Source organism: Alosa alosa, chromosome 5, assembly GCF_017589495.1.
Source record: "Alosa alosa isolate M-15738 ecotype Scorff River chromosome 5, AALO_Geno_1.1, whole genome shotgun sequence".
NCBI classification, from domain to species: Eukaryota; Metazoa; Chordata; class Actinopteri; order Clupeiformes; family Clupeidae; genus Alosa; species Alosa alosa.
In genome coordinates this window covers 24,182,900-24,196,557 of record NC_063193.1, presented here as the reverse complement: position 1 = coordinate 24,196,557, position 13,658 = coordinate 24,182,900, and the positions used below count along the sequence as shown (strand labels likewise).

At 44.8% G+C, this 13,658-nt stretch overlaps 1 protein-coding gene across 2 annotated transcripts in view; it reads left to right on the top strand.

The window, feature by feature from the left end:
• Window positions 1-13,273, top strand: part of frmd3 (FERM domain containing 3) — a 39,922-nt gene extending 26,649 nt beyond the window's left edge. The window contains exons 10-14 of one of the 2 annotated variants that reach the window (XM_048243862.1): window positions 1,505-1,590; window positions 2,036-2,110; window positions 3,976-4,044; window positions 4,192-4,301; window positions 11,063-13,273. In XM_048243862.1, the coding sequence (XP_048099819.1) occupies window positions 1,505-1,590; window positions 2,036-2,110; window positions 3,976-4,044; window positions 4,192-4,301; window positions 11,063-11,781 (1,059 nt within the window). In that variant the 3' untranslated portion in view covers window positions 11,782-13,273. Of the gene's footprint in view, window positions 1-1,501; window positions 1,591-2,035; window positions 2,111-3,975; window positions 4,045-4,191; window positions 4,302-11,062 lie in introns of both variants that reach the window. The other variant, XM_048243861.1, reaches the window with a different exon arrangement.
• The last annotated feature ends 385 nt before the right edge of the window (window positions 13,274-13,658 follow it).

Genomic DNA, 13,658 nt, shown 5'->3' with positions numbered 1-13,658 from the left:
ATGATAACAATTTGGTCCTTTAAAACACATAGACTCTCTTTCACACACACACAAACACACACAAACAAACAAACAAACACAGAAACAAACGAACACGCACACAGACACACACATGTATTTTATATATTTGCACTATATGCATTCATTTTCATAGCCCCACGCATCTTTGTAGCTCCCATGTGTCTGTGGTGGAATTGTTGTGAGTGAGTGTTAACACCTCACTGTGTCCAACCATACCATCCTGCAGGAAAGATTTCTCCTCCTCTGCCTCCTCCCATCCCTCTCTCCTCCTCTCTTCCTCTTCCACTCCCTCTATCTCTTGATATCTGTGATATCTGCTCACTTATATATTAGACTCCCCAACCCCACCCCATTCCTATCTCCAAGCTCCTCTGAACCCTGTTAGGCTGCTCTTGTCTGTTATGGTGTAATGGTTTCATGGAAGCGCCCCTCTCGTTTCCAGCTCTGTAATGACATTATGATATCCTGTTGCACTGACCTCAGACCAGCGTGCTGGGAGGCAGCCAGATGTAGCGCTGCCCTCTGCAGGTCAGACAGAGCACTGCATGTCTGTCGGCACGGTATTGATCCCGCAGGGCACTACATGATCTGGGTGGTGAGCGGTAAATGGAACAGAGCCTGGCTCAAGTTTTAGATCTGGATAGATTTCAAGGGTTGCGCACTATTTAGCTAGTAGTGACAGAACAGTAAGTGTGTTCTGTGTGGATTTAGAACATAGTACCAATTTATCTGTTACATGTCTGTGCTCATTTGCATCTGTCAGCACAATATAAGTGAACATCAAAGCGATAGCTGGTCTGAGTATTGTACGTCTTACACTGCCTTACAAATCCACATCTTACACTGCCTTACAAATCCACATCTTACACTGCCTTACAAATCCACATCCTACACTGCCTTACAAATCCACATCTTACACTGCCTTACAAATCCCAATAGCTTAAATTCTATGGATTCACAGAATAATATTAGAAGCAACAAAGCCCATTACAGGCGTGTGCCTTGCCTGGTACAGGCCAAAGAGTGAAAGCTGCTGTTATTCTCTCATCGATCAACTCTCTCCTTCACCATCCATCTCCCATAAATGGCTGGATATCCTCTTGCTCTCCTCTCGTCTCGTCTCGTCTCGTCTCTGGAGACCCATTTCTCCTTTTCTGCCTCCATGTCTCCCTCTGCTCACTATTGCCTGTCTCTCTCCTATCCTTCTCCATCTGAAATTCATCCATCCATCCAGCTCTCCCAATCCTTTCTCCCTCCCTTCTGTGTACCCATCTTTGTATATGTGATGGGAAAGGTGTCAGATCAGCGTTTTCTTTGCACCCTCACACCATTTTACTGTTCCTGCTCCACTGTGTGATTCATGGTCAGCACGGTCCATCTCTGTCAGCCCGTTACTCCTCTCTAGTGCTGGGTTGTGCCTTCTGTCCCAATGTGGAATTGATCTCACCCACCCTCTCTCTCTCTCTCTCTCTCTCTGCAGAAGAAACTGGTGTTGACCTTCCACACCTCCACGCCAGCAGCATGCAAACATTTGTGGAAATGTGGAGTTGAAAATCAGGCCTTTTACAAGTGAGCCTTTCTTCATATGTGCCCCCACAGCCTCTCCTCCTTCCTTTGTCCTCGGTTGACTTTCTGCCTCTTTTTTCTTTTTCTCCCATTCTTTCTTTCTTTCTTCTCCTCTTTGTCCCTCTCCTTCCTGCCTATAACAGTTGTGTGTCTCTTGTTTCCTGGCGATGTAAGATGGAACGAGAAAGTAGAGAGGAACAGAGGGGAGGATTGGGTTTTTCATAAGAAATGTCTATGATTTGACCCCTACTGTAATTCTCTCAAAATAATGAAATGTCATGTTTAGAGAATCAGTCTTAAAGACCAAGCCCAAACAGCAGCTTTAGACTCATCAGAAGCTGTCTGTACATAATCTGTATGGTTATAATAATGACTGGAAATCTCTGATGTCTGTACACAATCTGTATGGTTATAATAATGACTGGAAATCTCTGATGTTTTCAATCAGATGTGCCAAGTCGAGCCAGATAAAGACCGTCTCCAGTAGCAACATCTTCTTCAAAGGGTGCCGGTTCCGATACAGGTGAGTGTGTGCTTATCTGTCGTGCACGCCAACTCCGCAGCGATCACAGCTCATCGCTGCTGTAGACAGCCAAACCACAGTCATTAGCAATATCAGTCAGTCTGTCTGAGCTGGTGATCTAAGGCTAAACCAGTTCATCCATTCTCCACACAGCTCCTGTGGTCCACCCGGCCATCTGTATCCCTTTAAGTGTTTTTTAGGGGGAGCTGTGGCCTACTGGTTAGCGCTTCGGACTTGTAACCGAAGGGTTGCCGGTTCGAACCCCCGACCAGGCACGGCTGAATTAGTGGGATTAGTGTGTGCTTCACCTCACTGTGTGTGTGTGTGTGTGTGTGTGTTTTCACTAATTCACGGATTGGGATAAATGCAGAGACCAAATTTCCCTCACGGGATCAAAAGAGTATATATACTTATACTTACTTACTTTTAAGTCCAGTACCCTCCAGGTTTCAGTCAATGCTGATGCCCAGTCAAGCTATGTCCTAATAAGCTGTAACTCACTGACACCTTTGTTTCTTGTACTGTTTTTATGTCATTGATTTATCGAGCTATTTGCAAGCTTGTAAGCTTGTCCTAGCTTCTCCAATCAGTTTCCTCTGTAATATGAGTAATGTAATTTGTTGGTGTTTGTGTCTCCCCCATATGGGTCTGTAAAGCCACACCTCAACAAAGAGTAGATTTAAGTGGCACAATAAATCATTCATGTTGGACATTTATTTATGTGCCAAGTGCCCTAAATTGTAGCTTTCGGGTGTGTGCCAGAGCTTGTAATCTTGGAATGAAAATTCGTTCCCTCACAGTGTCTGGGTGGGCCCTATCATGACAGTCTAAAACGCATCGTCACTCGTCAAAAGCTTATTCAAATTTAGTAGGATGTCCAATTCACATATCAAATGTCGAGCGCATGGCGCAACAAGGTGTTCCTAGGTTTCTTAATCAGTCATGGGTGTGTTTGGGGCGTAACATCATTTAAACGTTCATGGATGATAGAAGGATGGTGCGTGCACCCGCCAATATGACTGTTGACAAAGCGCTCTTAAAATGACATATAAACAACTCGCCATAGAATTCTGACCAGGTGTACAATAGCGATTTAGACAATGCGCTAGGCCACTCCCTAAGTTGTTAATTGCCACACCCCTGGGCGCATTGTTAAATAAACAAAATAACAAATAAAAAAAAATAAACAAAATTGCAAAATAAACGTGCAAAAAAACTAAATACACTGCGCCGGGTGGAAAACGAGTTTTACGTCATGTGCCAGGGTGCAAAATATGGCCCTTAAAATAACATAAACAACTCGCCATAGACTTCTGACCAGGTTTCTCTTGGTCAGTGGCGTAATGCGTTTTAGGTGGTGTACAATAGCGATTTTTAGACAGTGCGCTAGGCCACTCCCTAGGTTGTTAATTGCCACATCCCTGGGCGCATTGTTTAAAAAATAAACGGAAATGACAAAAAACGAAAAATAACCTTTGCGCCGGGTGGAAAATGAGTTTTACGCTATGCGCCAGGGTGCAAGATAGGGCCCGGTGTCTCAGAACAGCGCCCCCCTCAATATTTAGCTGCTGGTACACAATATCTGAGAGGAAAGTTGTGCAGCTGTTGTTTCATCCATTATGATCAGAAAATGCAGGTTATCATGTAACTGATTACTGTAGCAGCTTACTGAACTGGTTCAAACTGGTTGATTCTTTGTTGAATGGTAAGTTTGTGGAATCTGTTTATGAATTGTTTAGTTAAAGTGAGCATGCTCTTGGAAACTTGGAAGTTTGAGAACTCTCATGTTCCATGGAACCACTTCGAGATTGATGATGATAGTATTGTGTGTGATTCTGTACACGTGACTCTCTCTGTGTTTGTAGTGGGCGGGTAGCTAAAGAGGTGATTGAGGCCAGCTCTAAGATCCAGAGGGAACCTCCGGAAGTTCACAGGTTAGCACCATACACTCATATGTGTCCAAACCAATGACTGTATGTACGGTCCATACCGATCCATACCAAAATGTTCTAAATCTATTGTGTAAAGTTTGTGTGTGCATGAGTGAGGCCCTCTCTCAGAAGTGTGTGTGTGATTTTCAGGGCTGGATTTTGTCAGAGTAAAAGTTTCAGCTCACTCAGTCACAAGCAACTGATTATGAACATGGAGCCTCTACTGCCTGCAGACAACAGACACACTGTTGCAGACAATGGTAGGAACTCTCTCAGATGCACATTCACTCTTTCTCTCTATCTTTCTCTCTCTCTCTCTCTCTCTCTCTCTCTCTAACTCTCTCTCTAACTCTCTCTCCCTCTCTCTCTCTAACTATTGTGTGTTCATTTGGGACATCCATACATGCATTACACAAACACACACACAAACACTCAAAATGATGCAGTTGTTTTCACAAAAATGTCTTTACTTTCCCTCACATTTTGGGAAACTTGTAACAACTCTCGAACCTTGTCAAGAATTAGGCTGGAGATTGCACACTGATCATTGCTATTGTTTCTAGAAAAAACCTTCATGGTCTCTCTACCATCCACCCTGAACTCTTTAAAACATGATTAGTTTAGATAAGTAAAAAGCCAGCAGTAGACAAGATAAAAGTAATACATCTCTGCCTTCAAGAAAACATATTCAGGCAAATTATTTGAAGTTATTTAATGAAATACACACACGCACACACTCACACACAAAGGCCCTATAGGGTTAGAATTAGGTTGGTTGTGAAAATTGAGCAGCCAATGGGGCTGTCAGGTCCTGTTTCCCCAGAGACCCCAATCAGTGTGCCAAAAATACCATGCCCATTATCTCTGTTGACGCCATGCTGACAGCATACGTGTGTGTCTGTCTGTGTGTGTGTGTGTGTGTGTGTGTGTGTCTGTCTGTCTGTCTGTCTGTCTGTCTGTGTGTGTGCAGAGGTCTCTCTCACACAAGTGTGTGTACTGTATGTGTATGTGTGTGTCTGCAGCTGTGTCTGTGTCTTTGTGTGTACAGAGATCTAACATGCGTGTGTGTGTGTGCACATTCTAAGATCAAATTTCTCGACTGCTTGACAGAAGGCAGGAGGGACTATCGGCTTTTAAAGAAAGGGTACAGCTTAGACTTGTGCCTGCCCTTCTGAGTTTGGCCTCGTTAGCCCCCTCAGGTGCCTTCATCTCCTCATCTCCTAGTCCTGTCCTCGCGTCCTTCCAGCATGCAAACACATTGTTTTGTAGCATTACACCATCACATCTTCACTGCCAAGTTCACACTCTATTCATAGCCAAGCTACTTGACTGCCACCGTGCCTGAGGCATATATGTGACCTTAAAAAATCAATTTAATCTTGGCTATGTTTCAAAGACCTGACAGCTCCAGTGATTGCTAACAGTCTCCCAGACAAGGTGTGTGTCTCTGTGTATGTGTGTGTGTGTGTGTGTGTGTGTGTGTTTGTGTGTTTCTGTGTCTGTCATATTTGATGCAGCAATCTTCTCTCTCACACACACACACTGGCTGTAAGGTACACTCCTCAGAGGTGATGATTTGGAAAATAATTTGCCAGTAGTTGTTGCCAAGCAAAAACAGGACCCTGACTGTGAGTGAAAAGGTTTGATCTGAGGAAATCTAAAGAGCTGTGAGAGCACTGCAGCAGCACCCAAAACTTCATGGATGTTCGTGCCAAAGAGAGATTTTTTTTCCATCAACACCACAGAATGAGAGCTGTGAAGATGCCTCCAGGTCCAGTGAGCCACTCACTAATAAGAGCTTTTGCTCTTTGAGGAATTAGACGAGTTGAACATTTCCATGATATCCTCACTGAAGTCTCACATCAGCTGTATGATCATTTGACCCTGTTGAATAGAGATTGTTAGGCTTTGATCTTTTTGTCATTGTTATTGTTGTGTAAAGTGATTGAGGAGCAAACAGAGGCCCAGCCATCCCTGAACATGTGTTGAATTAGTACTACTATATGTCACTATTTTAAATGCTTCATTGCTCTCTATTAATGTTACAAATGTATGCGTTTCCAGACTCTGCTGTTGTCCAGTAGCCCTGCTCATCCTGAGGCTGGGGTGATTAGACTGTGACATTAATTTGAAATGTCAGATCAGATGTTGCCACGTTTTCCTCATAGCGGTGTTTTACATGAGCTTGCATGCTCTCTGATGGATTATTGATTCCAGCTGACAGGATAGGTAGAGCCATGAGCCATCAAGTGTGTAGCCATGGAGACCACCAGTGAGGCCTCACAGTGACGTCAGGTTTTGCACTGGGTATGGAAGTTCCGCTGAGGTCTCAAATAACCCCAGTTATGACTCAGCAGTAACAGAGCCAGTGTTTTAGGTGCTTGAGTTAGAGTAGTGACGTCTATTCTCTGTTGCAGTCTTTAATGAAGGCACTAGTGGTGGAGTAACATAACTAAAATGTTAATCTCTGTTCCTCGTGGACTAGTGAGCACTGTCATGCGATTATGTTGATCCCAACTCATCCTCAAGCAAAAAATAATGCGGTGAACAAAGGAAATAGGCCATCATCTCAGAAACGAAAGAGATAAAAGATTATAATAGGTTGTTTAATACTATATGGAATCCAAGAGTAGTACTCTATATTTGCTCCCATGTTAAAGAAATTAGTCATGCCTCAGCTTGCCATGCCAAATGTTATTATCACTTATGGGCAACATGTCTGCTATATTTAGTTTGAGCATAAAATAATCCCCTGGAACTCTGTGCTGAAAGACAAAGTACATGCTCTTAATTAGGTAAAATGGTTGTGCCTTCGTGCATGTGTGTCACACCGAATGAAGACAAGTAGAGATGGATCGTAGAACATGTAACGAAGCTGCATAATATAATGCACAGTATTATCATTTTCCATGTTATGTATTCATTTATGTGTTATTTTTCCATTTGCTTTCTTTTCCCACATAGTCCAAAGCCTGTTAAGCTGTCTCAGGGCCGTGGCTACAGTCAGGCCTCACACTGCAGCTCGTCGGATCAAACCGCAGCGTGAGAATACTTTCATTCCCCGATGAGTGGCTTACACAGTAATGCACTTAAATGAGCTTTTGTTATCAAAAGGTGTGATACATACATGGGTATATGTGTGTGTGTGTGTGTGTGTGTGTGTGTGTGTGTGTGTGTGTGTGAGTTAGAGAAAGAGTGACAAAGACATAGAGTGAAATAGACAGATGCAGTGAGTGAGTGTGTGTGTGTGTGTGTGTGTGTGTGTGTGTGTGTGTGTGTGTGTGTGTGTGTGTGTGGGTGTGTGTGTGTGTGTGGTTAGTGGAGAGTGTAATGCTCTCCCCGGTGTTCCTGTGTAATCAGCACAGAGATTAGCCCAGTCTTGTGTTCCGAGTGCCTTGGGTATAAATAGCTGTGCTCTCCCTTTGGCCTGATCCAGTCCCTAAACCCCCTGTCTTTAGGAACACTGCTGACATTTGAGTGTGTGTGTGTGTGTGTGTGTGTGTGTGTGTGTGTGTGTGTGTGTGTGTGTGTGTGAGAGAGAAAGACAGAGAGAGAGAGAGAGAGAGAGAGACAAAATGAGGGAGAGGGGCAACCAGCAGGACACTCCCACATTTGAGCGTTGTGCCGTGTTAAACCCAGCGCTCATCCCCCTCAGAAGGTCAGAGCGAGCCGGAGGTCCGAGTGAAGGGCAGGGCAGGGCAGGGCAGGCAAGCGGGCAACAGCGAGAGATCCGGCGGGCGGATGGAGGTGCTGGAGGAGAAGAGTGCGCATGGGGGCGTGGGGGGCGTGGGGGAGGCCCTGGAGGGGTGCATGGATCCCCTGGAGGAGCAGCGGAGGGTGGACCAGGCGTTGGCCGAGGTCTTGTGCTTGGAGGGTTTGGAGGAGCGGTCAGACGGGATGCGCTGCCAGGTGAAAATCACCGTCCGCCACAACCTGCAGCTGCGCATGGCCAACCACACCGCCCGAGACGTCTACGTCAGGCTGCTTGGACATGGGGGACGCATTTCTGGAGCCGGTACCTCTGTGTGTGTGTGTGAGAGTGTGTATGTGTGTGTGTGTGTGTGTGTCACATCCATCAGATGTTATTATGCAACAGTGTGTTTACACAGTGTATGCAATGGCAATCACAATAATGAATGTGTAATGGAATTGGAGAGTGTCAGTATGGATAATGGTGATATGATTTTCAGTATATATATACTATACCTATGTACTGTATATAGGCTGTTGGGAGGAGGGTAAAGCAATGGTGTCTAAACTTTGCAAGGTGAGGTGATGTACTGATTAGGAGTCTGGAGTATCAAAGTAAATAGTAGCTTGGGTGCAATAAAAGTGCAGTACTATTTGACGGGGTTGGATGGCAGTTGCAGTTATATCATTGACTTAGGATGCCACAAGGTTTGAGGATACCTTAGGTATGGAAGGCATTCCCACCCACTTGGGTGGGTTGGACAATAATGTCAACATCTGAGCTTTAAAAGCTCTGAGCTTTTAAATTAAACACTCACTGAGCCATTAGATAGGAGGATCAGAACAAAGGTCTTCACTATGTGTCTATGAATGTATTTACATAACTTAAAAAAAGGATTTAGTTGGCATTGATAACCTTAAGCACAGCTGGTGTTGTTTTCCAGTCCTATCACATTCTTTTAATCATCAGTGTGGTCAGGTCGATTCGTCAGTTCTCAACGGCGTTCTCCACGCTAACATCAGCTGAATTCTCCATCTCACAGCAGCAGCGCACACTACAGTGGACGCTGGGTGTATTGTAGTTGAGCATTCGCTGGGTGTACTGCAGGTAAGGACTGGGTTGGGTGGAGGCTGAGGTCCCCTTTAGATCAGGAGAAAGGAGATCAGTGGTCAGGATTAGTTACAGTTTGACCAAACTAGACCAAACCATGTACGCTCAATGGTGTTTTATGCCCCCAACGTCGTCTTCCAGGCAGCGCTGCCACCACTGACTTAAAGGCACCTAATCCTAAACCTAACCCCAACCCTAACCCTAACCTTAACCCATGGCTAACCCTAGTGCCTTCCAGGTTGCGCTGCCTTGAAGACAATGTTGGGGGCATAAAACACCAAGAAACTACCAGGTGCTCGTGTACACTCAATGTTAAGATAATTGCTGTGGAATGTTTGTATTTCAAACTTTAAATTTCATCTGACATTGAGCATTATAAAAATCAAACATAAGAGTTATGTGTATTAAAATTGGAATGACACGAAGCTTCAAGACTTTTTTGGCCAGTTCCTGTATGTTGAAGCCTGTTGAATGGGCCTCCTACCTCCAGCTGCCTGTGAGGGCTTTTCAGTTGGATTACTGTTCACTAGGATACGCTACTGTACTCGGGACATAGATCTCCATTTCTCAACGTGTACCTGGGGTCACCTGAGCAAGTGATACCTCCCTTTCGGCGGCCATATTAACTTACTTTTGGGCCTTATGGTGATGTGCTGAGGCTAGAGTGTCGGGTAGGATGTGAGGCTAGATATCGATACTGTGGGATAACACCCAGCAAAGGAGGGGTCAGGCAGCTCACATGGTGACATCTGATCTGGGATCAGTTCTAATCCAGAGCTGTTGGGACAGAAACTCATCATCAGGGAGAGGACAGGATGGACCAGGAATGACAGGAAGAGGAAAGCAAAACAAAACAAAAATGAGATCAAAAAGAAAGAAATGGAAAAGATAGATAGATAGAAAGATAGATAATGGATAGATAGATAGATAGATAGATAGATAGATAGATGGATGGATGGATAGATAGATAGATAGATGGAGGAGTGGGAGAGTTACATGAGGTTTCCCCATTTAAAACAGCACAGTGTGCTACTCTGTAATGATTTAATTGAATTAGACTTGTGATAATGTGCTCCTGAAATATAGACATCACCTGCTAAAGAGCCCACAGAAGGGAAACTCTACCCTCTACTGTATCACATCTCCCTGAAGGGAAATTCAACCTCACACAACAAGTACACCAGTAAGAGTAGCCAACCTCCTGATGTCAGTAAGCCCAGCCGTATCAGGCATCTTAACACTGCACACAGTTTTTAAAAAATCACAACTCCTTCTGTGGATTAGGGATTCCAACAGACTAATGAACACAAATGGTATCCTAACCTATATCAAGTGTTGTGAAGGTTTGGGTAGTTCATCACTAAAGCCAAGGGTTCACATACTTTGTTTCAACATAGATTGAATGTATTTCATTGACACAAAACCATGGAATTGTTTTGACCATATTTGGCCATTAATTAATGTCTGAATGACTGGTAGTTGGTAGCATGGCTATATGTAATCATTATTTCATACAGCAGTGATGTGTATCCGGAAGTCTATTACTACCACAATTCACACATGCAGTTGCACATTTTTAACATACCAGGAATCTCACCAAAGTGAAAAGAAAATTCGTAAAATGATGAGTCTGACTGACTCAAACTTCATCTCATTCAGTTTTATGAATCGAATCGATCAAAAGTTTCTGCTATTGTTTGAAATGATGGCCTGAATGCTATACACTGCTGTGAAGCAATACACGAATCTCTGGGGCTTTCCTCTGGTAATTTTAGATATGAGAGAGAGAGAGAAAGAACGAAGTGTGTGTGTGTGTGTGTGTGTGTGTGTGTGTGTGTGTGTATGTGTGGCTTACATGGGTATGAGAATAGAAGTGTAGTCTTGTGCAGACGTCACTGACAACTTAGCCATGAGACATGTCTTAATCCACACCAGCCTGGCAGCTGGGGCTATATTTAGTTCGCTTTTAACCCAGCGCACATATTCAGACAAACGCTTGCACAAACACACACACACACACACACATGCACACACACACACATGCACAGGTCTCTCTTCACTCAGTTCTCAATCACATTAAAACTTATATATTTAATTAATCTACACATACAAGAAATACACATGGATGTAATATGGATACATAAAACAGCCAAATTTTCAATAATGTCATTCCTTTTCCTCACATTTCTCTCTATCTGTTTCTGTGTGTAACCTCTGCAGGTCTTCTGGCCCTGAAGGATTCTGTTCATCTCTCTCCTCTGAAGCCATCCATCAACGCAGCGGAGGCGGTGCCTGATGAGCGAACAGGCTCCGCCCACACAGAGGCGGGGCCTGCAGAAGCCAGCGTCCCGGCCGAGGGCTCAGGGTCACGGGAGCGACCCGAGGAGAAAGAGGGAGGAGTGAACCGCGAGGCGGAGGAGCCCGAGGCGGAAGAAGAGGAGGCCGACTCAGGCGCCCTGACCATCTCCGACATGGTGTACAGCCCGTGCGCCAGCATGCTGCCCACGCCGGTGGACGACGGTGGCGGCGGTGGCAGTGGCGAGGGGGGAGTGGCCGCCCTCTTCCAGAGCCCAGCCCGCATGCTGCGCGAGCTCCACGCCGACCCCGAGGTGCAGTGCGAGCTGCGGGCGGAGCGGGAGCGCGAGGTGGCCATGGAGGCCGCACGGCTGGCCATGCGCCGGCCCCAGCGCTCCCGCTGGCAGCAGCTCAGGGCGTGCGCGTGCGTGGCTGCCCGGCTGGCGGCGGCCGCCGGTGGCCTGCTGCTGCTGCTGCTGCCCACCATGCTGCTGCTGCTGGAGTCCGAACTGGACGTGGCCTTCCTGCACGACATCCGCCAGACGCCCGAGTTCCAGCAGTTCCACTACGACTACTACTGCCCCATGCGCCGCTGGCTGCTGTGCGAGCTGGACATGCTGCTGGAGGCCATTGTGGGAGACTGAGCACCAGTGGGCGCCACAGACTCTCGTCAACATCACTGGACTACTGTGGGAGATGTGGGAGAGGCACAGGGAAGAAGGATTGTTTTCACACTCTCAGGCGCTGATGGGGACAGAGTTGGGTGATGTGGTGGTTGGGAGAGGAATGCTTCAGCAGCAGATTGGAGTGAGAGAAGTGACAGAGCGGGAGAGAGAGAAAGAAAGAAAGTGTGAATAAGAAAGAGAGAGTCAGCTGACATCAACCCTTTCTCCCTGACAGTTTCAGGCTTTTAGATATGTATACTTACAAACGAAAAAATACAAGAATAATGTTAATATCACAAAAGATATTCAAATCAGTTTTTAAATGTTTTGTACATTTTTATGTAAAGAGCTGCTGTTGACAGGATTTTTTTCAGCAAGAAGCATCTACAAATTTATTTATTGACACAGGGGGAGGAAAGTGAGCTATTTTTACTGTCTGCCGTCATGTTAACTTGACCAGCAGTTCTCTGAGTTTTCTTATGGAAATACAATAGCACAATATTTTGAAATGGAGACTTTTTGCAGATTACCTGATGTCATTCTGAGCGGACACAACAGGTGGTCCAAATTTTAAGGTGTTTGTTCTTCAACCGAGATCAAATATCAGGTCAGACCAGGCTGTTTGCTGGTCCACTCATGCTGATGACCAATTATGCAGTTCAGTGTTCTCCATCATGTGGCAGTGTGAGTGGTTTTGGAGGGGAAGTGCATTGTATTGGTAGGAGCTACTAAAAACTGATTTGGAATAAATGCAGGCAATGATATATAGAACATATAATCATATGTCAAAAGATCCTTTTGTCCAGCAACCATTCTTGTTAGATCTGTGGGAAATGAAAATTAAGTTGGTCAGGTATAAGTCAGGTCAGACTGCATACTCAGGAAAGACGGTGGAGAACTGATGGGATGTATCTCTGTGCAAAATGAAAAAAAAATCTTAACTGCTAATACTGTATCTACTCATACACATGGTTGTCATCATAGTGTGTTTGTGACTCCATATATGTCTTCAAACTTGTATGTGCATCTGCTCATTAATCTAAGTGCTTGAATGGTTTAGAGTCAATTTCATTTGTTTCCGTGACCTAGCTAATGGGATCATGATTACCTAATAATAAAAAAAACACTCAACATATAGCCATGTTGTAATTTTAAACTCATATTCTAGTCTCACTGAGGACATAAATAACACAGACATATAAGGTAGTGCACCCAGCAGTCTGATCCAGGAACATCATTGGAAAAGCTCAGTCATGATGAGTTGAATTTTGCAATGCAACCAGTAAGTTGCCACCCTTTGTTCTCTGATGCAAGCTTGTATTGACACCAGTCTCACAAATATTCAGGTGTTAAAAGCATAGAGCATATTGTACCATCTCTGCATCTGTTTCACTAGGCTAGCTGCCATTTTCCCAACGGACACACGAGGAAAAGACCTGCATGAGCTATTCTGTAAATACCGCAGTGATGTTAGTGATCAGGCCATCGTATCATACACTGCATGACTCACCATAATCCCATGGATCTGCCACAGCACCGATCAACATTGTGCTGCTTGCATGATATGTGCAGAGCAAACTAGAGCAGCGCCTCGTCCCTTACAACCATTGTTAGAGAGCCTATGTGTGTGTGAGAGAGAGAGTATTCCAAATATGTCTCTCTCTCTGCCATTTTGTGATGTTTGGGACAACACACTCAACCACAGCATCTGTTTATTGTCACTAAACAAAGCATTGCTTACATTGCTTAACTTTTCTGTTTTTCAATTGTGACCTCGTCCTTGTCTGACTTTCCCAAATTTCCCTTTTCACAATCATTTCTGGAAAAAAAAAATGTTTAGAGTCATGCTGTAGGAA